General features: G+C 40.6%; 1 protein-coding gene across 1 annotated transcript in view; it reads right to left on the bottom strand.

Moving 5' to 3' along the window:
- The window catches only part of LOC138214491 (retinoic acid receptor beta-like), a 195,437-nt gene that overhangs the window by 108,829 nt on the left and 58,946 nt on the right, over nucleotides 1-27,662 (bottom strand). Inside the window, exon 2 of the mRNA XM_069176158.1 lies at nucleotides 16,323-16,704. Coding sequence (XP_069032259.1) covers nucleotides 16,323-16,512 — 190 coding nt within the window. The 5' untranslated portion in view covers nucleotides 16,513-16,704. The remainder of the gene's footprint in view (nucleotides 1-16,322; nucleotides 16,705-27,662) is intronic.

The following is a 27,662-nucleotide window of genomic DNA, read 5'->3' as shown; positions in this document are numbered from 1 at the left end:
ATGTCTGCCCCCATTACAGTAAGTGTTGGGAATACTTCAGGCTGGTACCAAATGGCAGAGCACAGACGCCTAATTCAATCAGAAAGCCTGAGGGCGGCCCAGCATGGCTAACTACATCACTGTTAAACATCTTGATTTTGTCAGAATTATAGAAAATGACAAGTGAACTCGACATGAACCAGAGAGTCGGGGTGGAATCCTCGTATTGGCATTTCTTAATCTGAGCAGGGTGGTGCCAGAAAATCAATACTTTTCAGCGAGCTCCTGTTTTGCTGTTTTCACCCCATGAGTCTGAAGGAAAGAACTCCCAAGCACCCCAGTACAGTAACACAATAACAAAACCAGTCTCTGCATGTCATCAATGCAAGACATGCAGTATTGTACAGATCAAGTTATTTCTTATTTGTTTAAATTTAATATTTGTTTTCTGGCATTGATTAACCCCTATTACATAAAATTACATAATTAATAAAAAAAAAAAATCAAGAAAGAAAATCCCTTACTGCCTTAAAATTAATGAATGAATCTATGAATATGAAAATTGTCCCTAACTCTGAGGAATGTGACATCTGAAACCCTGGCTGTCTGAATCTGTGATTTTGACTATCATTCACTGCTGTTGCAAAATAATTGCTCAGTCATTACTGCATATTTCATTCATGATATGTTTTCTAACATAACATCATAACATATAAAAAAAACACCACCTTGGCATACCAACAGCATTAAATACTTGGATTTCACTGAAGGGGGTCTTCAGTATGTAAAAATTCTGTTTTAATTTTTCAATTTCTTAAATTGCCTTCATCTCCATTATGTTAACCAACACATTAGGAACTGTTGCAATTGGCCAAATAGACAAACAAAGACTATTTAGTTTCCCATACATCTAATAAATTATATCTTAACTTGGCTTTTTAAAATTAGCAAGAGAATAATGATCAAACACAGCCTGTGTCATACTTATGTATACCGTATATGTATGATGTCTTATTATCAGAGAGATTTACACACTATGAAATCAACATCTTGCTCATCAACAGATGAAGAACACACAAAGTCTGTGTTACGTTTCCAAGTCATCCGAGTCACATAGCTGTGTAACACCTCAAGACTTTAAATAAACCACAACAACCCACAGCATATTTTTAGGCTTAAAGTCTGTGTTGATTGTGTTTGAGGATTTAAGTGTCATGTACAGCTCCAGTTAGCATCTGCTGCTATGTGTCTATAAGTTCAGATCCCATGTAGAAAAAGTACCCAGGTGGTACCCAGGGGAGGCAATTTTAATACAACCCACAGTATGAAAGTGTAAAGGTGTGGATATACAATGTGAATTTGAATTTTAGACACAAGATTGCATGTAAAGTCAATGGAAAGATGGTTAAAACTGGAGTTCCTGTTCACTTGTGAGATCAGTTGAAAGCCTTATCTGTCATAAAAAACATACACATGGGGTGATGCATACTTTGTCAGCACAGTTGGTACATTGACTGTTTGAACAAATGCAAACTCCCAATCTAACTACTGTATTTCATGCCAATCTGTTTGTTAAATTCAGATATATCATGTATAAAGGCAACATTGTGGGAATAGAGGAACATTTAAGCAGTATGTAAAATGGAAACAGTTTATCCCCAGGATAGCATTAACATGCTTAGTAAATATTATGTTTTTGTGTTAGATTTTCATTGATATCTGTTGTTGTTCCGGTGGAAACTTTGGCCTGACGGTGGCACCAGACAAAATTATTTTTCAAAGTTGTTTTTGTAATATGTGCATCCAGACAATGTTGGAAGTACATTGGACTAACAGATGGACACATTTACATCAGCATCGTCTCCAGCGTTGCACATAAATAGAGGTGCCAGATAATTTTTTCTTCTCCTACACCTCTCTTTACCATCACTTATATGCCAGATTTCAAACCAGTATTGTATCTTTATGAATCTTTCCAGCAGCCAAAGAAGTTAGTTTTGCTGTGAAACTGGGCTTTGGTTTCATTGCCTCCCTTGAACATGCAGAAGTTTTCCATTCCTGATACCAACAGAGCGCCACACGGAGAAAGGAAAGCAGAAACGGAAAAAAACTGGACACAAAGGAAAAACTCAGAGGGACTCCTTTCAGTACAAACAAACTTACTTTTCATCAGGTGCTATTGCACGTCTCATTCACATTTATTGGATTGAGTCCATGCAGCATAACCAAGGTGCTGACAGGAGCTGATTACACCAATAAGTCTCGCAGCTCTCGAGGAGGGGTCACCCAGAGGACAGTAATGCCTTCCTGAGGGCCAACAGTGACCCGGACCAGAGCCCTTCCTAGAGGATGGCGAACACCACCTCACCCCCACCACGACACTGAACCTTTCCTCTGCTGCGCTCATTCTTCTTCTGTCTGGCTCACTGTCCTCCAAAATCCTGTTTCCTTACAGTCCCCCTTTTCTTCCTGATACTCTTTTTTGTTGTTGTTGCTTTGCATGGGGTTTGTGTTCCTATTTAATTCATCAACTTTTTGGGTGAAGAGTTTTCAAACATTTTACTGACAGAAAAAAACCCTGACATTTTGATAAGCATATTAGACTAGGGGTCAAGATGATTACCATGGACATTTAATGAAAACAAAATCTTACATAAAAAATGTTTTTAACATCGAAGTTGGTTGTTAACCTTGGACAATGTAATTTGACAAAAAAAAGTCTTACAAGTAAATCAAAAGCCAACTTACTGGGTTCTTCCTGAGATTTGAACTGCATCTGATGAGTATTTCCTCAGTTTCATATATCACTATATGAACAGATGAAAGACGGAAAACAAAATGATTGAAGGAAAAAATACATCTGATAAAATCAGGGATTTACCATTTATTTGTTCACTTTTCTAGTAAAAATACCAAATCTCGTTATGTCTTCCTGACCTCTTAAATCTGAGAAGGAAAACTCACTCTTTAAAAATCAGCTGCTCATGTCTACACACATTTTAAAGAGTCATAAGTAGACATTGCTTTACTTTCAGGAACATTAGACTACTATTTGAAAAGTAGTCAGACAAGCACTTTCTTTGGACACATACATTTAGACTCCATTCATTAAAGCTTTGCCTTATCGTCATTAAGACTAACCCTGACAAAGTTCACCTTCCGTGTCCTAGACACTTGAATGAAACAAACCTGAGGTGCATAAATGATAATGTGATCAATTTAAATCCACCTTTTCCACAAAAAAACAAGGAAAACTGGAGGCTCCAGCTCATGCAGCTCTATGCAACATCTATCCGTCTTCCATTAAAACAAATTATTTTTAGGATTGGGGAGCACTAAGCTGCCTCTAGGATGCTGCTGAAACATGTCACATGACATCAGGTGGAATCACAAGCATTGTCTAGAGGGGCAGACATCAGCTGCTGTGGTTGTGTCAGAGCTGGGATGGGATGCAGCCGGCTCCAGTGGAGTCCAGCCATCAGGTTTCTCATTCATCAGCCAGCTCAGAGTATCAGATCAAGACATTTATCTCAGGCATTTAAAGTCCGATGGAGGGAACGAGGGGAGAATAGCTCCGAGATAGAAAATAGCTCGACTGGCAAAGAAATATTTCTTCCTCTGTGAGACTGTGCTGACAGATAAAAATTGTATGTGTTCTAAACCATGCAAAATCCATCAATATCTAGTCAATAAATCATTCCTGGGTATTCTATTTCCTTTTCTGTCATTGAAATCAATCTTTTCTAATTGATGCTGAACCCGTGGAGGACAATGTTGTTACGAATGAAACCATCAATCTGTCACTGAGCTGTTTGTTTTCCGTCGGTCTTTTGTCTCTCTTGGCTGTTTTCCGCCTCAGCTTCATACATCCAATGGTTGTTAATCAGTTTTTGGAGCTCTACAGTGCTGCTGTCGCTGTTCTGCAGAACCCAGGAGTATGTGGCTTAGCGCCTTTCAAAGCCTGCCTGCCTGCATTGGAACAAACAGACACAGCGAACCCAGCTCGCTCTATGAGAGAACAGCTTCCACACATAAACAACCTTTTGTTCAAGCTCTCAAACCCCCCCAAAAAGGCTCCACAGTCTGCTGGCTTTTCCCCAAGACCAACTCACTCGATTAAAGGGATCTGTTCATGGGTTGTGCATGCTGGTGGAGGCCAGGAACCAGGAGCCAAAAGAAAATGGAGGGACAGAAACAGCAGCTCCTTGATGGCCCTTAAGTCCTGATAAGGCTATCTCTTCAACCTACTGCAGGACCACCAAGCATTCATCCAGTAGCCATATAGAAGAATGCATACAGTCTAATGTAATCAATGATCTAAGTTGTGTTGGCCACAGCATGACAGATCACAGCAGAGACAGCAGGGCTCAGAGCGTCTGTGGGAACTGGCCCCCTTTCATACTTCCAAATGTGACGTGGGCATATTATCTGTGTTTACTTGTTTGTTTGCCACCAGCAGGGCACATAAATTAAGAGTAATTCCAGTTTATCCAACCCAGTATTCCTGTGAAATGTGTCCATATTGGACAAATCTGTAGTGCAAGATTCACATCCAGTGCCATGGATGGAGATCAAGGTGATGGATTTGTTTTCAACACACCTGACATCCATGTAAGAGATGTTTGTCACCCCCATCCAAGAGTTATTTCTTTAAAATAAACAAAATCCCAATGTTTCCTGAACCTTAACTACACCCACAACAATAGTTCAAACACCCAAATCACACTCAATGGGTTGTTATTTCAGTGTGGAATATCTATAGCATTAATATGTTGACATATGAGCCTGAGCCTGAGCTCTGACTTCATCACCCTCCGAAAGGGGTTCAGACCAGCAGGAGTCAATAATAGGTTCCCCTGGAGGATGTAGATCCAGAGCCTTCAGGTGCATGCTTAAGTGAAGGTGGGGCTTTGTAACGTAGTTTTTACATGACCAGTGTAGTGGCAGATAAGGTAGCAAATGAGTATTCAGTGCACTGTTTGCTTGAGAACACAACCAAGAGTACTTTGGATAAACAGTATATTGCTTCATTTATTTGCAAAAGTCTTTCTCTAATCTTACCACAACTGACATTTTAAAATAAAGATCTCCGCTTTGTTCTCTGGCAATAAGTATAAAAAGTATAATAATTGCAGCTGTGTTTTTGGACTCACTTCCTACAGGTCCAAACAGTGTCATTGGTGTGACGTCAGTCAGTTGACAATTGAAGAACGTTAAGAGTTAAGAAGCACATCTGCGTTAGCCTCGCCTCCCCTCTCCAGTGGAGAATAAAGGTCAATGAATTAAATAATTGTACAAATCTTTTAGATCATTACTTAAAAACTACAGAATTTTTTTAAAACATTGGCAGCGGACATTATTGAAGAATCCTGGATTTTTAAAATGACCCAATATCAGCATTCAGTTTAGATAATATTTTTTGGGGCTTTGAACATCATTTGTATGCGAAAGAAAACAACAACTATGCTATTCAAAATAATGAATGTGTTCAGGGAATGTTACGATACCACTAGAGTGACGTCATCAAGGAAACGTCAGTTTTGCCAGATTATCTAAACCACTTTATTTCAATCACAATTAAGTGAGTTCACCAGAAATTTGGACAATGAGTACTCGTTGCACTGGAAATCTGTGTGGATACACACCTTTAGTAAGTTGGATAGGTGGAAGTTGAAAGTGGAAGTTAAAGTGTGAAAGATGTTTATGTACAGCCTGGTGATTTTAAACTTGTAGCAATATTTTCATGTTCCATAATTCAGGAAATTACATGGTAAGTGAAGTGTTATTATTTCTATTAGAAATTGTGGCCAAAACTATGATAACAAGGCCCATGGTGTCACACTTTAATAACCTTTCAATATACTGTATTCACTTCAAATCACTTACGAGAATATAAAAACCACAAATTAAAAAAAGGTATACGAGTGTGAACACATTGCGTATATGCACTAATGTGTTGGTGCCTTCTCACTGATATCCCAATGTTTGTCCATCTCTGTGTGTATTTCAGAGTCAGACAGCATGTGGTGGAGTATCCTGAGCCCATTTAGCAGAGTGAAGCGCATTGGCTCTCTATGAATGAGAGCGAACATCCGTCCAACTTATCTCTGAGCGCAGACTTGGGCTCTGTGCCTCATAATTGCAGGTTCATACACACAACTCGTGGACACACACTAAATAGCTTCTTTGTCGGAAGCTTAAGAATACCACTCCTTCCCATCCCCATCTTCCATTTCTGAGGCGAGATCAAATGAAGGAAACAGTGTGAAAACTGGACTTTGCTCCTCGTTTTGCTGCGACAACCGGACTGTATTCGCATTGCCACATAAGACTCTTATAAAAAAAAATGCTGTTAGAATGGCAGGATACACTTCCTGTGGTCATTACTTAAAATCTCCACCCTCACCCATATTTCAAAGTGTTTGCATCCTCTGCAGGGCACAAACCTAGTGCGGTAAGACTTCCTATAGATGTGAACCAAATGTAGCAGTGGAAAGTTCACATTGGCCTGCGTTTGACTCCTGGATCGCAGCTCCACCCAGCTCTCCTTGCCCCCACATCCCTTCCTGTGATGAAACCTACTCCTCATGGTTAATTTCATAGCCCCTCCTCCACTCCCTTACCACCCACCACCACTAAAAAAGAAGCGATCTTTGAAGCAAGCCACATCTCTGCTGGCCCTGTCGAACAATGAGATGCTCTCCGACTGCTTTGTGCTGCAGGCCTCTCAATGCAAACAGAGCTCTGAGAACTGCTTTTTCATTGTCTCATCTTCAAGGGGTAATAAATAAGAGCTCGGACAGCTAGACAAGCTGCTACAGGGCGAGAATAAGAATGTCGTTGTTAAAAAGGCCGGCTTTCAATCAAAGTCCATTCAAAGAATAGTTGGGGTTTTGTATGAACGCATGTTGTGCCTATTAATGAACATACAAAAGGAGCCATTTTCTTGATTTATGGAGAGCTGCCATGGAGAATGTGCTGTGACCACAGGCAGGGGAGGCCGAATGTTAAGACGTGCATTTGGAAATCTACCTCTAACAAAACACCATTGTTGCTTTAAGAACAGAATTGTACGGATTTGTTTGTTGAGTAAGAAGTCAATTTTTTTTCCAAAGAAGAAATTCAAAATGTGTTTGGATTCAGTCCCAGCAACAATCTCTACCCCCTTATCAAGCAGATTCTCGTGGCTCTGAGATGCAAACATGGTGCAGAAAAGCCCTGGGTCTGCCCACAGGTGCAAAGCACAGAAATAATATCAATAAACTACAGTAAACTCCGTAATCAGCACAGCTCAGATGACAGGTTGCTTATTGCTTTGGGGAGTAAATACCATAAGATGCATTTCAAAACTGAAGCCCTTGCCCAATTAGTTCTGTTCATTTTTTCAAATTTTCCCCCTTACAGACTATTAACATTCATGTATTGACATCATTTGGCTTTTGCCAGGGAGATGAGGGTTGAAGTCTCTTGACATCTTGAGAATGAAGCAGATTGATGGTGGGCTACAAGTAAAGAGTTGGGCTGACTGAGCCTCTCATTAAAGAGCTCCAGATGTGTGCCAGATGTCGGGGGTCTCTCCCATAAAAAGAAAAAAAGAAAAAAAAAGAAAGAAAAAAAAAAAGAAAGAAAAACCCCATGGCCCCCCTTGGCCGATGTGATCACAGTGGGTAACTGGTGTTGCTTGCAGCAGCTCGGGCACATTTCCAAACAAGAGACAAACTGCAGATTCGGTCATAAACACTTTGAGTCTAGGAATGTGCGGCTGCATGTATGCATAGGATTCTTCTAATGCTACACAGGGAAGGTGGGGGTGGGTGGTGTGGAGACTCTTGGCAATGTGAACTATGGTTGAACTGTAGGAGGGAGTGCACTCAAAGGTTGGAAACAGTGGGGGTAAAAAAAAACTCCCAAACCCTTCTTCAATCAGTCATACGTGGCCGACAATGGTTTCGTTTTCAGACATTCCTCTATGCATTGTCAATGACCGGTAATCTTTTTCTCTATATTTTTTTGTTCCACAAGCCTTGTTCTCATCACATTCAGCACTCAGTAAACTCAGACACGCCGCCTCTCGCAGATGAAAAGTTTATTGTATCTAGTAAAGGCTTGGAACCTGTTAAAATAGAAATGCTGTTGAACCTTTAGGGTACACTATGAGATGTACTCCTTACTCTCCTTAGCTTCTTGTGGCGGAGTGGCTGGCAAGTTAGCTCCATTCATTTGCCAGCCACTTGAGTGCACATTGATTTTCAATCCAGAGGGTTAGCACATGGTGTAATGAGAGAAGTCTGCATTATTCATACTTTGCCAGGGCTAGAAACCGCATGTGACCTAAATACCCTGCAATGGATTCTAAAATAACAACAGGAAAACACTGACAGACAGTCAGGCAGACAGTGATTTGAAATGAGCGAGGTAGCAAAGGAGGAGGTGGGAAAGAGGAGGGGAGGAATCTGGAGGAAAAACAGATGTGTAGGTGTGAGTGTGTATTTGCCAAGTTTCAGAGCAAACTGACATTTGAGTCTCCTTTAAGATTAGTTACTGTGCAGATATGTTGTTTAAGTATGTTTTCATTGTACTACACAGAGGACATTAAAGCAAACAATATGTGCAGTGTGTGTCCATGTATTCACATCATGTACAATCTCTCAGGTCTGATTGATAACTGCACATATGGGTTTTATTACAATGAAATTTAGAATTAACGTCCTCCCTCTGTTATGGCATTATAAATTCTATCTCACACCAATCCTTCAGCTGATGCATCACACGTTGAGTACATCTGCAGCCTTAAAGCTGACACACATCAGTTTTTAACATATTATGTAAGAGATGGCAGCAGATAAAAAAAGTGACCTCCACTGAGTGAACGCATAAATGAAAACAACCATAACCGTAAGAAAGAAGAATGTAAGTGCAATGGTGGTTGAGGTACATTTCCTCTAGTGGTATAACAGCTATAATGTTAAATCTGCAAGAGTGTTGAATACGTGTATTGTTTCATTCAGTAATATATCAGTATACAGAAAAATGGTACGTATAACTTGCAAACCTTGAGCCACAGCGAGTGCACGGAAAGACAAAAGAGCAGAATTCCAGCATTAATATATCAGTGAAAGTCAAATACTATTTAAAAGGGCCTTAAATTCCTTTTTTTTCTAGTTGAGTTTTAATCTGAAAGTGAGCAGAAGGGGTTGATTTTAACTGACAGTAACTTAACAGTAATACAAAAAAAAAAGGCCAACTGGAATTAATAAGTGAACGAAAACCCTTTTCGTTAACAAAGACAAAGACTATTATCCATATTGGATAATCCTGACCACCCTCTCCACCACCTGCTGCAGGGACAGAGGAGCACTTTCTCCAAAAGACTCCTCCAGCTCCGCTGTCACAAGGACAGATACAGGAGATCATTCCTGATACAGGAGATCATTCCTGATACAGGAGATCATTCCTGATACAGGAGATCATTCCTGATACAGGAGATCATTCCAGATACAGGAGATCATTCCTGATACAGGAGATCATTCCAGATACAGGAGATCATTCCTGATACAGGAGATCATTCCTGATACAGGAGATCATTCCAGATACAGGAGATCATTCCTGATACAGGAGATCATTCCTGATACAGGAGATCATTCCTGATACAGGAGATCATTCCAGATACAGGAGATCATTCCTGATACAGGAGATCATTCCTGATACAGGAGATCATTCCTGCCGGCCGCAATAAGACTGTACACTCACCTCTGGCAAAATCCATCACATAACAATAACACTGTTGACTGTGTTTCTTGGTTGTTTGTATATAATATATAATATATATATATATATATATATATATATATATATATATATATATATATATGTATAATATATATATATATATAGATATACTGTACTGTATATACTGTATATACTGTGCATTTTATATTTTATATTTATATTTTATAGTTTTTACTGCTATTTTACTGCTATTTTATTGCTTTTCTATTATTCTATTATTATCTTATTGCTTCTGTATGCTGCTGTAGCGGGGAAAAAAAATCCCCTCGGGGATTAATAAAGTAACTACCTAACCTAACCTAAGTGAGACCAAGTGGTGAATATTGGACCTTTTACCCTTGCAAGGCTACTTGACTGGTCATGGGAGTTTGCCCATCCAGTCTACAGGTGCTTTGTAGCATACGACCAACTCCCTCTGGGAATCTTGTGGGGGGTATACGGTTCCAGGTTTGCTGCTACGACCCATTCAGGTTCTCTACAAATGTAGTGAGAGTTGAGTCCATATTCTCAGCACAAAGTCAAACACATTTCCAGAGGGTGTTGGCCTCCACCAGGGTTGCCACTCCTCACCAATTTGTTTGTGATTTCCATGGGCAAGTTTCAAGGCGCAGTCAAAATGAAAGAGAGAAGAATGTTCTGTGTGAGTCTTTTAATTGCTTCTCTGCTTTTTGCAGACGATGTGGTTCTGTTGGCTTCATCAGACTGTGATCTTTAGCATGTGATGTTGCAGTTTAGAGTCAGCACCTCTAAGTCTAAGTCTGATTCTCAGCCAGAAAAAAGAGTATTGCTCCCTTCGGGTTGAGACTGAGTTTGTGCCGAGTATCTCAGGATCTTGTTCACAATGATGAGAGCGCTGAGTTGGGAGGCAAAGCTTTACCATTACCAGTCGATTTACATTCTGACACTCATATGGTCATGAGCTTTGGGTAGTGACCAAAAGAATGAGTACAAGTAGCCTACAAGTTCCTACAAGTAGCTGAAATGAGTTTCCTCCGCATTGTGCCCAGACTCTGCCTTAGAGATAGGGTAAGGAGCTCCAACATCCTCTGAGTTCAGCTGCTGCTCCTTTGTTTTCTGAAAGGAACCAGTCGAAATGGTTTGGGCATTTGTTTAGGATGCCTCGTGGACACCTTGCATTGCTGGTTGTCCAGACACATCCAACTGGTGGGTAGACCAACACACTGGAGGGAATAGATGCCTCATCTGGCCTACGAATGCCTTAGGATCCCCCAGGAGGAGCTGGAAAATGTTGCTGGATAGGGATGTCCGGGCTAACTTGCTCAATCTGCTGCCATCACTAACTGATCCCAGATAAGCAGTAGAAAATGTATATTGCAAGTATACTTGAAGTAAACAAGTATCATCTCTCAAAATTCTAAAATGTAAAACAAGGATGAAATAATGATCCTAGATATATAATCTTATTCCTGATATATTAGCTGACCAAGACTCTCCTGTCAAACTCCGAAAAAAAATGCTGTCATCACTAATTAATTTCAGTTGCTTCTTTCATGTTTTTTTTGCGTTAGGGGCTAAGCTGCTGTCTTTGAAAGCCTATCACAAAAGTGATGTACTACACCATGTTAGCATGCAGCTGACAGTGTTGACTTTTATTCACAGGAACAATGAAAAAAAGGCAAAGATGAAGTAACAGGAGATCATCCGTGAATGAAAACATTGCTTCATAAGAGTAGAAAAACCCAGAGAAGTGTAGTAAGAATGACTTTACTCTGTTGTTGTACTGATGGAATTAGTTCTTTGGAAATATACATTAAAATGACTTGACCATGTATGTTCATTATAGTTCAGGTTGCTCTGCCACCCTCTATTCATGCAGATGGTTTTGATTTCACTTTCCTAAGTTCACACATAAGATTACTATGTCCACCCTAACTCTGTGAAGGTGAAACTCATGTCCTTTGTGGTGTTGACAGAATTGAACAATTATATTAAAGTCGTTTAAGGATTTTAAATCAAAACAGCAGTGGATTATTGAGGGTACGTGTTTAAAACCCAACTACCTGCATGCTAGATGCCACAAAGTGTTTTTGTATTTTTTATTTTCTCTGTTTTTGTAAACTCATCTTATTTCCTGCCACATTGTTACTGTGCATCTTGCTGTGTCGTAGGTACACTGTGAGCTTACCTCAAAAACATTAATGCTTTACCTTCAGATACCTGCCTGCTTATCACAGCTGAGAGGACGCTCGAGGCCTGATGTTTTCATGGAGCAGAGAGAAAAAGGCATTTCCTGGGAGATGGCACAGGAATGTTTCCATAAGGATCCAGGTATAAGATGAGTAGCATGTCGACTTTCCCCTGTCAGGTGAAGGCTTTGATAATCTGTTGAGGTCGTAAGCAGGTAGGACACTGACAGGTTGGAAGTACAGGTATCCCCTCCCCCGTACCCCTCAAGGCCAGACGGGAAGAGAGCGCAGGGAGGGGGAGCGACAGATGGGGAGAGGCTGGAAGTGTGCGAGTGACAGGATGCATTAAGCAACTTCCTGACATGCTTATATGATGCTTTTCTGCACTGTTTAAGAATCTGGTAATGATTCCTTTACTTGTGTCTGACCTGTTGGTTTCTACTGTTTAACTAGTAAATGTTCATTTTTTTTTTAATGTTTCTATTACTTGCACATGAATGTCAGTCGCCTCTGTATGATGAGTAAGATGAAAATGTCATTACATTTTATTTATATTTATTCATATAATGCCATGAGTGACAGTAGGAATGAAAAACTTTCTTTTTACAGAATCCCTGTCTGAACACAGAAGTTAAGGTGAATGCTGGTGAGTGAATTTCCTGTTATCATTTGCGAAGTGCAGCAATTGCATCTGTTGTAAAAATGCTGCACACACAATGCTCACAAAGGCCTATATGAGCTTGTTTAGGCTAACATAGCGAGCTGGAGCCAGTCAAGTGGGTATTGCTCATAAAGTTAGTTGGCTACCATCATTGTGTGTGTGTGTTTGTGTATTTGCACATTGAGTGTGCTGAAGCTTTTTAAAAACAAAAGTTTTTACATCAAAATACAGTCATTTCATTCATTCATGATTTTTTTTTAATAACACACTGAAATGAAAAAAAAATCACAGACATTTGAATAAGAAAATACTATGAAAGCAAAATTCAGAATTAATGTAGTTGGGCGTGCGCTTGATTATAATATTTCTTTCATCTTTATTTCTTCTTTTTATCTTTCTCATGCACACACACACACACACATGCACACGCACACACACACACACACACACACACACACACACACACACACACACACACACACACACACACACACATCCCTCAGTAGTGTTGACTGGGCCACTGGGGCTCCCAGGAGGTGTGTGATGTATGCAGTACAGTTCAGTTTTCTTCGTGAATCCCCAGCTGAAGTGGGAGACAGCAGGCAGGGCGAACCTGACCACTGACCCACAACAGTGTGTGTTTGAGTGCGTCCCTCAGGGACACTGCCACGGCGATCATTTGCGTGAATCTACAAAATAACACTCATAAGCAGCACTCATCACCTCACCGTCTGTTTCATCGTCTTGATTTTTCTTTTTCACATCCAAAGTTCAGACATTTTCAGACATCTGTATCAGACAGGCTCACATTTATTCTTTTGTCTCTTTGTCTCTAATATTGTAAATAATACAGTCTCTTCTTTAGTCTTTTTCACACACCAAAAGAAAAGGAAGGACAAGAAAACATCTGTTCCCTTTTTATCTTCTTTTTGTTGTTGTTGTTATTTTTTATATGGATGAAGCTGCACGTTTCATGTCTAAACTTTGTCCTGCCCCAGTCAGTAAGGTGCGATCACATTAATGTATTGACATTCTTTTCTTCTTTACAATCCAATAACTTGTCTGTGTGCAGTGGTATTTTTAAACAAAACCTATTCTGACTATGTTTTTCTATTGTTGTTTTTTTTGTCTCTGAGTCATGTCTGTGTTCTTATACAGTTTTAGGCCAAAGTCTGGGCACCTGTGACCAATTTCTTTGACTCCTGCATTCAATTGTAATGTGCAGTCAAATGTTAATCATCTGTTTCTTCGTATTTTTTAAAATTACAAATAGAAAAAATTTAAACAGTAACTATGACGTGAAAAACTCTGCAAAATCTCTGCACTTGATAAAGCAGAGGAAGGCCATTAAAAGATATCAAAGCATGTCGGGCTTAATTTTCCACCATCCGAAAATGTCATTAGGAACTGGCAGTCAAGGGAAACTGTGGAAGTCAGCACCAGATGTGGTAGAGAAAGAAAACCTTAAAATAAAGCTGTAAGTCTGGTGGGCTGAAGACAAAACCTCCACGTAACTGCAGAGAAGCTGCAGGAAGATTCAGCTGACACTGAAGTGGTGGTGCAACGTTCACATGCAGCACTGATGCACAAGTAGGGTCAACATGAAAGAGTCATCACAAAAGTCTGTCTGAAATCTGTAGAGAAACATCTTGCTCGTCCAGGTTTTTTAATAAGTGGACGGATAAAGCTGAGCTCTTTGGCCACAATCAACAAAAGTCGGAAGAAAAAACAGTGCAATAAATGAAGAAAAGAACAACTGCTCAGCCTGAAGGTGAAAATGTCTGCTTTGTGGTTGTGTGGCAGCAAGTGGCACATAAATACTACATGCAGATGTCATGTTGCCAGTCAGGAGAGTGAAATTGAAAAGAACGTGGGTTTCTATAACAGGACAAGCATCCAAAGCAAACCTCCACCATGTCCACCATGAACTTCATTAAACACCAGCTGAAATTTTGGAAGCGGCCCTCACCTGAACATCAACAACACCAGAGTGGCTGAAAATTAATCAATTAGGGACAAAAAGACTAAAGGCAGTTACTAACTTAGTAGGCTGTCCAAACTCTGCAAATACCACAATAGCTGTCTATTTTAAAAATGAAATAACCAAATCAACAAAACATGGAATTTGCTCAGGGGGGCGAGGAAGGGAATTTGCATACAAATCCAGGCTATAAAGAGACGGAAAATGAACAGCCCTCTGGACTTGTCTCTCTCCCGCCTACTAGATGTACTGACTAACCTTCAGCACATCTTCTATGAAACTTTGTTAAAATAGCTGAGGTAATATTTTATATATCAGGGCTGTTAATGTGTAAAATTTGTGCACCATTGATAACAGCTAAAAATAATTTGAAGAAACAAAGAAATTAAAAATGACTACAAATGAATTCAATAAAAACTGTATGTTTGATAAAAGTACAGCATGACTGTGGGTTAACATGTTGAGTTTGTTTTTACAGCAAATTCCAGACATGAACCAATCAGAAAACAGGCGGGCTTTTTAAAATGGAAACTACAAATAAATGTAAAACATGCAGTAAATAAAAATAAAGGTCTAAACTGTTCAAGAGTTTATAGAGAGTTCTAATTTGGATTTGCTTAACATAATTCCACATTTGAAAAAGAGATAAATTAACAGGAATAAAACTTCTGCTCCACAAAAACAACCAGTGTGAAACCTCCTGCTGCTCTGTGTGTCTGTTTACACTTCAGAGTCCAGCAGCACACAGAGCTGCACACCTGAGCTCCTCGCCGGGAGAAGAATCCCCCCTGGGTGAACCCGCCTGCCGGTTTTCATGTCGAAGCAGATTTTCTTTTAGGTGTTGGGGGAAAAAAATAGACGGCAGGGAACGAAAGAGAGTAAATATGTGGAGCTGAAGGTTGAAAACAGCAGAGCTCTGGCTCAGGCAACACAAATCAGTGTGTCAAAATATTTCTACAGCAGTGTGAAACACCAGGGGCCACTTGCAGTGAGGAAATAATTCAGCAGCTGTCTGGATTATTCACTGCTGTCTGAGAATTTATCATCATGTTCTGTCTGATTAGCTCCGACTGTAAAGAACGATACCTGGCTAGTCCTCTTGATTTAAATCTGCCTTTAAAGACCGAAAGCCCTTTTCAGCCTAGACCCAGGAGTGTTTTAAACATGAACAGACTTTATTGTGTTAGAAAATCCTCCACAGTTAAAATGTATTTTAAATATCTTGCTTGAATAAGGTTTTCATTTCAAAAGCAAACTTACAAACCCCTTTCACTGCATTTTCTTATGTGACGACACATCTTTGTAGTTATTCAGTCAGTTAACCCTTGGAAGTACGTCATGATATTTAGTTTCTATCAGGTACTAAGCACATATGTTTCCAATTGCTCAGTATTAGTGTCCCACAAACACGGTTCATATATTACCAGATTCTAGATAATCTCCTCCACATAACCATAAAAATATATCTTGACTGACTTTTTTTTAATGGTAAAATACATGTAAAAACATAACAATTTCATAAAACGATTTTTTTTTTTTGCTCGATATAAAGGTTAATATAAAAAAAAAAACTCTCAGTGTTATCAACTTGAATGATGAATAATCTGGACCGTCTTGAAAAAAACAAGATATAGTATGAATGGTTAGCCCCAACAGTGACCAAGATATGAGCTAAAAAGTGAAGTTAGTGAAATCACCCTGAAAATAGTCCTGGGTTCAGAGTTAAACATATAAGCACATAAGTGTGCAGCTCAGATGAACTCACCAACAGGCGACGGTGTGCTGCCGCTGCTGGACGGCTGCTGGATCTGCAGTCTCTGAGGTGATGATGACGGCAGCTGAGGCAGGGAGCTGATGACCGATGGGAACAGGAAAGGGTAGACCCCGGGGGTGTAGCGCCTCATCTGGACCAGTGGAGGACTGCTGCGTGGCTGGGCGCGGCTGGCGGTCTTCATCACAGCGATGGGCGAAGGGTGCGCTGAGCACTGAGCGAGCTGAGGCGAGGAGCGGCTGCGAGGCCATCGGGTGACCTCCTGGCTGCAGTTAGTGTGTCTGGAGCAGATGCGGTGCCACCTCAGCACTCCAGAGATGCATGGTGGTGGAGTTTAGTTTTATCCTGATACACTCAGAAGCTTGCTCCACTAACACTGTAACACAGACACACATTAGCTAACGGTTAGCTCCGACAGTAGATGATGAAGATTACAGATTATATATACTCATGATTAGACATCCGATCTTATTCACTTCATGAGAAATGCAGGGGATTTGACTGGACATACCAAGTTGTAAAACTGTCTATTTGTATTTGTCTGTTGCTCATTTCCTATTCCTTCTCAATGGCTTCTACAGGTACAACCAGGAGACATCCATTCAACATCAACCTCCCAGCTCGTCTGGAATCCAGCGGTCCAATCACTGTCCATAACACCAAACAATGTCAGATTTACAAATGATTTACAGTCGCCCAACCATCTGTTTGCTCTCACTACCCTTAGAGACTTTTGAAAGTTTATACATCCCTGAACCAAACTGACTCAGATTTCAGCCTTTAGTTTTGCTGTATCACTGCCAGTCTGCCACTGGCAGTGTCACTGTGTCAGGGGGTCCACCACTTTTGTCCTGGTTATCCTCACTGATACTCTGATTTTCCGTAGTATTTGGGGGGGAACACATTCACAATGCCTCCAATCTAATACATTGATAGAAAAACAATACATGAAAAACAAATTGGTACGAGAGGCGATCACACGCTTCCATCCAAAATAATCATTAGTGAGTAGCTGTAAACACAAAACCTAAGAAATTTCCATTATTTTTACTAATGGCCCTCTGATGGACGTGTCCACAGTCGACCAAGCCTTCACCTAAATTCAAAGCTGGTATAGGTATAGGTACAGGATGGATGGATGGATGGATGGATGGATGGATGGATGGATGGATTACTATCAGTTCTGGTATTATGGTGTACTGCAGTTCTCTGTGTGATTTGTCCAGGTGGTGTTGTTGTACCGTTACTCAACTTCAGTGGGTACAATCAATAGGAAACACTCCACTGTCTCGTATTCATCATTTTACAATGTACCAAAAAATACAGACTCAGAATGTAATATGAGTGTTACTTGGGCTATATCAATATATATGTCAATTGTGACAGTTTTTGTAAAGTTTTGCAATATTATACAAAATTCTCATACATTCTGAGAATATTCCACTCACTAGCTTTGTGTAAAGTTGGGATCCATTAATGTCCTCATTTAATGTTGATATTAAAGTTATTACTCACTGTAGTCACCAATAAGAACACAACACCACAGCTGGGACACATTAAACGCACATTAACGTTAAGACATTTTGTTCTGGAACTGTAATTGTGGAAACAAATAATAGTTTGATTAAAAGGGTCAGTGAGGAGAGAACAATAGAAAAGTACAGTAGTAGAGAAAGTATAAAGGATGAGAGGATAAAATTAGAAGGAGAGCAGAGCAAATGCCTCTACTGCCCAACCAAGTTTACAACAGTTTGCTCAACCTTGGCTGCAACATCTAGACTTGTCTTTATATAACAACTTATTGACTTATGATTATATGGTTACAGTTGTACTTTATAAACCACTCCCCCCCCCCCCCCCCCCCAAAAAAAATCACATGAGTGAAGTTTCTCTTAAAGCTGATAGATTCTCTCTGAAAAATTATTTTCAGTCATCCATCATTAAACTTGATTGAAACAAGTTAAAAGTTTAGGGGCAGAGCTTCAACACCCACCCAAAAATACATACATTATATGGAGCATTTCACTGTTTTACTACCTGGTAACGTACATTCAATGTAGTACAAATGAATTAATCGTTTAGTGATGAAGACAATTACATGTCCTTCCTTATGAAGATGACTGACGGACATACGGAAATATAGCACCCAGTACTGGACATATTTACAGACAGAAAACCTTTTGGCAGATTAAAATAAAAGAGATTAAAATAAAAAAAAAACTTTTACTCTGTACAGTAACTCTACCAGCTTTGTTCATCTGTTTAAAATGATACTCATTCATTCATCACTGTCATTCCCTTGGGTTTGGGGGATTTTTAATATTATCCTCAGCAGAGAATTTTGTCTTTATATCACCTGCAGCTCCTCTCAGCTTGCACATCCACCCCAAGTTTCTCATGCAAAGGTCTCTTTTGCCCGACTGAAGGCACAGATGAAGATGAGCGGGGTGTGATCAGTGGCCTCTGCTGAATTCTGGTTAACAGAGTTATAAACTGCGACGCTATAATGGTCCTCATAACGCTCTAATCTGCAGTCAGGGGGCCATTAATGTGATATGCAACTATACTTTGTAATTAACAACCACCAGATAGCATCTTGGCTCTGTGCTGCACACTGTTGAGGAAGACAGGAACCTGATATTAAAATGTAATACAAATTTGTTAATACAAGGTGTAAATGTTCAGCGTCGACTGTGACTGGAGTGGATTTGGATCTGTTGGGCCACTCAGAGCATTCAGGTCTGTGAATATGATGGGTGAACATGGAGGGTTCAGAGAGTGTAGGAATGATACGGCTGCATCCAAATCCATCATTTTTACATGTCGTGTCAGGTCTGTCAACATGCATGGAAAACCGTAATAACCACTACAACAAGGAAGAAAGAGGCATTATAACCCTGGATAAAAACATGATTACTGTCCAAAAACAATATCACAGCAACAAATGTCCTTTCTTGGAGAAAGAGAGATCGCAGATGTAAATGTCAGTGCAGGTACTGTATAAATGTTAATACCTGCATGGGTATAAACAATCTTTTTCATTATGGTTTGAGGAAATGTCTTGAACAACAGCTACAAATACATGCAATCGATGTGGGAATAAATTTGTCATCATTACATTGTATTTACCAAACAGATGCTTTTGTCGAGAGTACCTTCAATTTATTTATAACACATAATCATAGCGCATCCGGAAAGTATTCACAGCGCTTTACTTTTTCCACATTTTGCTATGTTACAGCCTTATTCCAAAATGCATAAAATATTTGTTTTCCCTCAAAATTCTACACACAGTACCCCATAATGATATAGTGAAACAAGTTTGTTTAAATTTTTGTAAAACTATTCAAAATAAAGAACGAAAATATAACACGTGTGAGGATTCCTGTCTGATCCTATTGTGTTTCCCTCTATTTGTTTCCCGATCACCTCTCCTCATGTGTGCTGTCATTTCCCTGTCTGTTTGTTATTGTTTGCCACGTGCTTGTGTTTTGTTTTGTGTTCCTCACAGTATCCTCCTCCGAGCTCCGCCCTCTGACTCACCGTTCTCCGTCAGCACAGCTGTGCCTCATCTCCGTGATCACCCTGCTGGATACAAATACCCCGGTCTCCCACCTGCTCGTCGTCAGTCTGCCTGTTTACCTGCATGGTAGCACGTCCCGTAAGTCTGTCTGTCTCTTCTGGTTCTGACTCCCGTTTTGTTTCCTGCTTACCTGCCGTTCACCAGAACGAAGAAGTGTCAGGAGTCCTGTTTTCCTCTGTTTTCCTCCATTTTACCCCCCGATCATCTCTCCTCCTGTGTCCCCTCAGTCCCCTGTCTGCTTGTTCTGTGTCCTCCTCTCCTCACCTCCCATGGCCACGCCCCTCACCGGTCCCAGCAGCTGCAGCCACTCACCCCAGATCACCACCTGCAGGTGTGCTGCATCTCCATGATCACCTCCCCAGACTAATATGTACCCTGCCCCTACACTCCTCTGGTTGTCGGTGCATTAGTATTACTACTACTAGCAACAGCTAGACGACGGCGAGATACTGCGAGTGCGAGTTGTGCACCGCAAGGACCGCCAGTCACCCGTCCGTCACCCGTCCGTCCTGTTCCCGTTCCCGTTCCTCCGGCTCCTGTTCCACCTGCAGAGCTACCTGTCGGAGTCACCAGTCGGTGGAGTTGCCCTCCCGACTCGGAGGATATAGACTCTGTTTTTTCCAGCGGTCTTGTCCGCTGGTCTGTCCGCTGGTCTGCCCAGTGACCTGCCGGCTGCGCCTCCCTGGATCAGTCGGTTGAGTTGCCCTCCCGACTTGGAAGCAAGTGGACGCTGTAGGTGCCACCTTTTGTTTGTTTGTTTGTTTTTGTTTATTGAAATAAAGACTGTATTTTGGAACCGATACCCAAGTCTGTGAGCCTGCATTTGGGTCCTGGTAAACACCACCTCATAACAAGAAGATTACAGATCGTTCCTCGGAGATCATCTGCTGCAATCTTGGTAATCCTGTGTCGAGCTTCGAGCGTCACACAGTCAACCCTGCCTTTCCGTCCAGTGTAGAGCCTCGGGTATCACCTGTACGAAGAAACCTTCCAGTTCGTTCCTCGGAGATCAGCTGTCGAAGGTTTGGCCATCCTGTGTAGAGTCACGGACGTCACACAGTCGATCCTACCAATCTGCTGCACTGGTGGAGAACCTCGGGATTCCCACCAAGCTACGTCAGCCTGCCCTCGCTATGGAGAAGCCTCGGGATTCCCCAGCGAAGCCATGCCTACCCAGCTACGTCAGCCTACCGCTTGCTTGTGGAGGACCTCGGGATTCCCCCAGCGAAGCCACATCCCACTACGTGCCTGCCTGCCAGCCGCAGTCTGCTATGAAGCCTGTTTCTGGCTCAGGAGGAGAGGAGACTTGTCTCCCCGCTGAACATTGGGCTCCGGCCCCATACGGACTTGAACATTGTTTATCTCTGCCTACTGTGTGTCAGTTGTTTGGAGAAAATAAAGACTCCCTGGTTCGTAAAAACCAGGGAGTGTCTGGGTCCGTTAAAATACTGCCATATCATAACCGGTACATAAGTATTCACAGCGTTTGCTCAATACTTTGTTGAAGCACCTTTGGCAGCAATTACAGCCTCAAGTCTTTTTGAGTATGATGCTACAAGCTTGGCACCTATTTTTGGGCAGTTTCTCCCATTCTTCCTTGCAGGACCTCTCAAGCTCCATCAGGTTGGATGGGGAGCGTCGGTGCACAGACATCTTCAGATCTCTCCACAGATGTTCAATCGGGTTCAAGTCTGGTCTCTGGCTGGGCCTCTCAAAGACATTCACAGAGTTGTCCTGAAGCCATTCCTTTGTTATCTTGGCTGTGTGCTTCGGGTCGTTGTCCTGTTGGAAGATGAACCTTCGCCCCAGTCTGAGGTCCAGAGCACTCTGGAGAAGGTTTTCATCAAGGATGTCTGTACATTGCTGCATTCATCTTTCCCTCCATCCTGACTAGTCTCCCAGTTCCTGCCGCTGAAAAACATCCCCACAGCATGATGCTGCCACCACCATGCTTCACCGTAGAGATGGTATTGGCCAGGTGATGAGCGGTGCCTGGTTTCCTCCAGACATGACGCTTGGCATTCAGGCCAAAGAGTTCAATATTTGTTTCATCAGACCAGAGAATTTAGTTTTTCATGGTCTGACAGTCCTTCAGGTGCCTTTTGGTAAACTCCAGGTGGGCTGTCATGAGCCTTTTACTGAGGAGTGTCTTCCGTCTGTCCACTCTACCATACAGGCCTGCTTGGTGGAGTGCTGCAGAGATGGTTGTCCTTCTGGAAGGTTCTCCTCTCTTCACAGAGCAACGTTGGAGCTCTGTCAGAGTGACCATCGGGTTCTTGGTCACCTCCCTGACTGAGGCCCTTCTCCCCAGATCGCTCAGTTTGGCCAGGCGGCCGACTCTAGGAAGAGTCCTGGTGGTTCCAAACTTCTTCCATTTACAGATGATGGAGGCCACTGTGCTCATTGGGACCTTCAATTCTCCAGAAATTTTTCTGTACCCTTCCCCAGATCTGTGCCTCAATACAATCCTGTCTCGGAGGTCTACAGACAATTCCTTATACTTCATGGCTTGGTTTGTGCTCTGGCATGCACTGTCAACTGTAGGACCTTATATAGACGGTGTGTGTCTTTCCAAATCATGTCCAATCAACTGAATTTACCAGGTGGACTCAAATCAAGTTGTAGAAACTTCTCAAGGATGATCAGTGGAAACAGGATGCACCTGAGCTCAATTTTGAGTGTCATGGCAAAGGCTGTGAATACTTATGTACATGTGATTTTTTTTTTTTCGGTTTTTATTTTTTATCGATTTGCAAAAAATTTCAAAAAAACTTTTTTCACGTTATCGTTATGGGGTATTGTGTGTAGAATTTTGAGGAAAAAAATGTATTTAATCCATTTTGGAATAAGGCTGTAACATGAAAGTGAAGTGCTGTGAATAATTTCCAGATGCACTGTATGAGGGGATTAGTGTTGGGGTTCAGTGTCTTCCTCAATGATATTTCAGCCCTAAGACCTGATTCAAACCTTGAGGCCGCAACTACCCAAGTGGACATGTAGAGCTCAGGATTGAGTTGGCCTGGCTCTGTCCAAAGTAAAAAAAAAAAAAAAAAAAACACATACCAGTAGCCCTAAAGCTGATTTCTCAGAAGCAACACATTGTAATGAGTCAAACTATTCCTTGGTCGGGTGCAGCGACTTCCTGGAAGTTCATTCTTGCAATGATAAATATGTTACAACCAGTGTTGGGAAGTGCCTAGATGCATGTAATTAAATTACAAAATGAATGTCATTGTAAAAATGTAAAATGTAATTAAATTCCAGTTACTATTCAAAATGGTGATTATGAAGGGGTTGTGCTGTTTTGCATCAATTTCACTGTGGAGGGATGGCTTCTGTATACTTCTAGACAGGCTCCATTCAATCAACCACACCAAGGTGGTTGGCCATGTCGATGGATAAGACGGAGATATACTGATTGCTATTCAGGAACCAGCGTCAAAAAATAGTGAACAACACCCAGCCCTGTTGATAGTTCTACCGTCTCTCAGCATGGTGATGACCTGAATGCAGACTTGATTTGAGGACATGGAAACATTTTTCCTTCACTGCAGTCAGGTGTGATCTACTGCAGATACTTGTTTTGGTGGATGTACTCAAAGTTTTGTTGCGTGAAAATTAATCAAAAAGCAATCAATTGAAATAAGTTATATGACTTTGATGAAGCAATTAAAACAATGACAGTCTTTTGCATTTTCAACAGGTTAACTACAGTAGTAATCTGTAACCTATAATTTCAAAAGTAACCTCTCCATCACTGAAGACATGGTTAAATACAAAGTTTTTTTGTGAGGTTAATATTGTATCCAGTGCTTCCTGTGTGTAAGGAGTCATCTGGCGTTATGAGTTATGGGTGGGGGTGGGGGGCTCTCTAGGTCTCAGTAACAGGCTGAAGCAGTGGGAGATAAGAGATGCTGCAGTTTCCAGCAGAAACGAGAGCTGCTGCTTGTTTGGCTCCAGCAGGCTTGTCTAACCCTGGCCTTTTCTGCTGCCATACCACACATCACTGTAACAAGTTCACTCAAGAGGGACAGAGGAAACACACACTTTCAGCAAGTTCTCCTCTCATTTGGTGAAGGCTTGTTTAAACCTCAGTCCTGAAACTTTGAGAGAAATAGAGAGGTCGGTTTGAAGGCCTGGCTGACACTAAATTGTTGCACGTTGCTTTTATACTGCAAAGAAGCATTTACTGGAAAAGTAAAGCAACATGAATCATTTTGTTCTTTGTCTCCACAATTTCCAGGTAAGTAGGATAATTTCACCACTGACACTACAAAGTATTCTACCAGGATGCACCTGAACACATTTCATTAGTCAGAGAATTATTGGATTGGTCACGTTGCTTTACGACAGAAGTTTAGGTTAAACTTTTCTGCAGACATTATTTCTCATTCAGTTATTCATTTTACTGCCCTCTGAATTGGTAGTCAAGCAAATCACCTAAATGCAGTCTTTAACATTTGAATTAGTTTTCGTCCATGTCTGAAGAAACTCAGTTCAGATCTCCTCTAAAGTATTTTTTTCAACTTTCACTTGGTAATCTCTGCTGTCTAAAACTTCAGTGATCACTCCTGTCACTATAGAAAGGATATGACAGCTTGGTATAGTGGTCCCTCCTCCTGCCCGGCTCATATTACCAAGCCAAGAGCACAGCCAATATATGGGGAAAATACTGAATACTAATACTAGCAACCCAGCAGTTACAGATCATTTTATCTATACAATGTTTAGTGTCCATGACAGTCGAGATTGGACTGCATGAAGTGTGTGTCACATTTGGGCAGAGCAGCAGGAGACGGGACCTTCATATGACGTCTCCATCCTTCGAGGTTGCAAATTATGTTACCAGCACAAGATGGCAGCACCCATTTCCATAGTATTTTGGCCTAAACTTTGTATATGTTGAGAGAATTCTAGTCCATGGCTGCTTTCTGTTAATACATGCATGCATCATCTGTTGACTTTTGAAGTTTAGCCTGTTAAAATGGGATATGGTGTTGTTTGAATAGTAAATAGTCTGCACTTATATAGCGCTTTATCACTTAGCGGTCTCAAAGCGCTTTACACTGTTTCCCATTGACACACCAATGGCGGCAGAGCTGCCATGCAAGGTGCTAGCCTGCCATCAGGAGCAATTCAGGGTTCAGTGTAACTAGCCCAAGGACACTTGGACATGTGGACATGTGGAACAGGAGACCAAACCGCCAACCTTATGATAGCGTCGATAACACCCTCTACCATCTCAGCCATTCTGCAGCGGATAGTCTTTGTCAGCCAAAGCTTCAATCATCAGTCTGTAATGAACAAGGACCGCCATGTTGGAAAGATAATCGAATATTTCGATCAGAATTGTCAATTTAGCTAAAAAGGCACCTAAAAACATAATTACTGCAACAACAACAACAAATATTGTTGTATGAAACATGCTTTTATTAAACAGCTTGCTAGCAGATGTGTGAATGAGGTTTCTTACTAAACTTTGAGAATACAATCCAAAATGTGATTATTTTACTGATTGATTACCTAATTATTACAATAAAATAGTGGTGATAATTTAGCACTTTAATGTCAGAGGTATGTCAAGCTATGAGAGAGCTCTCATAAAATCTTGGTCTTGATCTGTGTCACATACTCAGTATGTGTATTTTGTTCCTTCTCCTTACATCATTTTGTTTTGTGTTTGCATTTGTGACTTCATCTTTGCCTTAACTATATTTTATTTTAAAAATTCACAACGACATATTGTACTGGCCAGTATATATATATATATATATATATATATATATATATATTTATTTATTTATTTATTTAATTTTTTTTTTTTTATCTACTATGTCATTTCACTTTGTCTTCTGATCGGACAAAACAGCATTATTCAGTGAGAATTTGGTCCTAAATTTCTAACACTGCCTGAACTTTGCAGCAGACTTTCTTCGACAGCCAAAGATTAAAGATTAAACTGACAGTCTGTGATGAACAAATACCGCCATGTTGGACTGATGATCGGACATTTTGCTCACGATTGTTCATTCAGCCACAAATCAGACATTTGACCTTCGAGGCAAGTTTCTGCTTTACTTCTTCTCATCTTGTATCACATTATGTTAAATTGTTCAAATTGATCACTGATAAAATAACCTTGTAAAATGAGATGTAAGTGGAAAGAAAAGAGACAAACCCAGGAAGGACCTTTTAAGTTGCTCGGATAAAAGCAACAATTAATAGAGGCCATTCAAGAACAGAACTATTGTGCTCTTCCTGAATGTTTTATCTTATAATGACAGTGTTTTGCTGCTCTCAACAAGTAAACAGCCTCTTTAGTACCTTTGTGTGAAATTATTCCTAATCACTGCAGTAAGTACTGAGAGCCTTTTTGCAGACGTGAGCCAGTTAGACAAAGCTTATGTGTTACTGGTTTGTTGATCAGTTGCTCTTAAGTATTTACCAAAAAATGTACTTAACTATCCAATTAACATGTAATCATCCGAATGATCAAGGTCCTGCTAATGCTTTAAAGTAACAGCCCAGATTTAGACCACATAAGAAGATGTTGGAACATCAAAACAAAGATCACAACTGACTGCAGTGAAATTTTTTTTTTTTTTTTTTTTTTTTACATAACCTCAAACCAAGTCTACATTTAGGTTAACTCCATGCTGAGTGATGTGAGAACCATCAATACAGCTGGGCATTATGCCCAATTTTTCAACACTGGTTATTGAATGACTTATTTTAAATATCTCAAATGCTTTGCCGTGGTTGCTTATTGCAATGCACAGTAATTGGCACACGAGAGGCGATGTGAATTCAAACAAGACAACCAATCAAAATCAAGGCTCACAATTTGAGTACATACTGCCAAATGAAAGGAGCCTGTCCAGACCTAGACATAAGACATTTCTGTGCATCCGATGAATATTATACTATTCATACAGGCTTTTCACCAAAACGTGGCTATTTCAAATTTTTGTTGCAATTGACCGGCGTGTCTATTTCACATTTCCCTGTGATACCGGGTTGGTGAATTGTAACTGTAATTTGATAACATATCTTCTTTAGTAACTAAGTGATCAGTTACATTTAATTTGTAATTTAATTACGTGTAATTCCTCCCCAACACTGCTCAGATACTCTCCTCTGCAGATGCTGTAACTTCTGAACAATCTCCTTTCTTCTTTTGCAGCGTGAAGACAAAATGCAAGAAAAATTCAAAAGGCTTAATTTAGAAGTGAAACTCCTGCTGCTGTAGTGGGTTGAAACCACAGTTACTGGGCACAAGCTGAATAAAAATAGAAGACATTGAAAACAGAAAGTTAGAGCGTGTGGAAAGTTTGATGAAGCTGTTCACACGTGGCACTGCAACACACACAGTGAGAAGTACTCAGTCATCTGTGTTTACATTATTTACTCCATCCACAGCCGAGCTGGATCTTTTTGTGCTGCAGTTGCTTCGAAAAACTCATACAGTTATATTAGGAGCATGATGATGTGAATTCATTTGGTGTTGATAGCAAACCAAAATACATAAATATATGCACAAACCTAACATAATTTATAATATACTCACTTATACTCAAATTCTACCGGATGTCATGTGAATATGTAATTACTATTATGTAATTATAATTTAGTTATTCTAGAATAGCACATTATGATAGTTGGGAATATCAGTAAAAAACTCGTTCACGTCTATTCACAAACATAAATACGCAGTAATGTGTTTAGTTTTCCCTCTTGACTTTGCACACAAA

This window comes from Embiotoca jacksoni, unplaced genomic scaffold, assembly GCF_022577435.1.
Source record: "Embiotoca jacksoni isolate LCO1_2020_lvr unplaced genomic scaffold, fEmbJac1.0.p SCAF_7, whole genome shotgun sequence".
NCBI lineage: Eukaryota > Metazoa > Chordata > Actinopteri > Embiotocidae > Embiotoca > Embiotoca jacksoni.
Note: the sequence above shows the minus strand (reverse complement) of the source record. Positions and strands in the feature narration are given on the sequence as shown.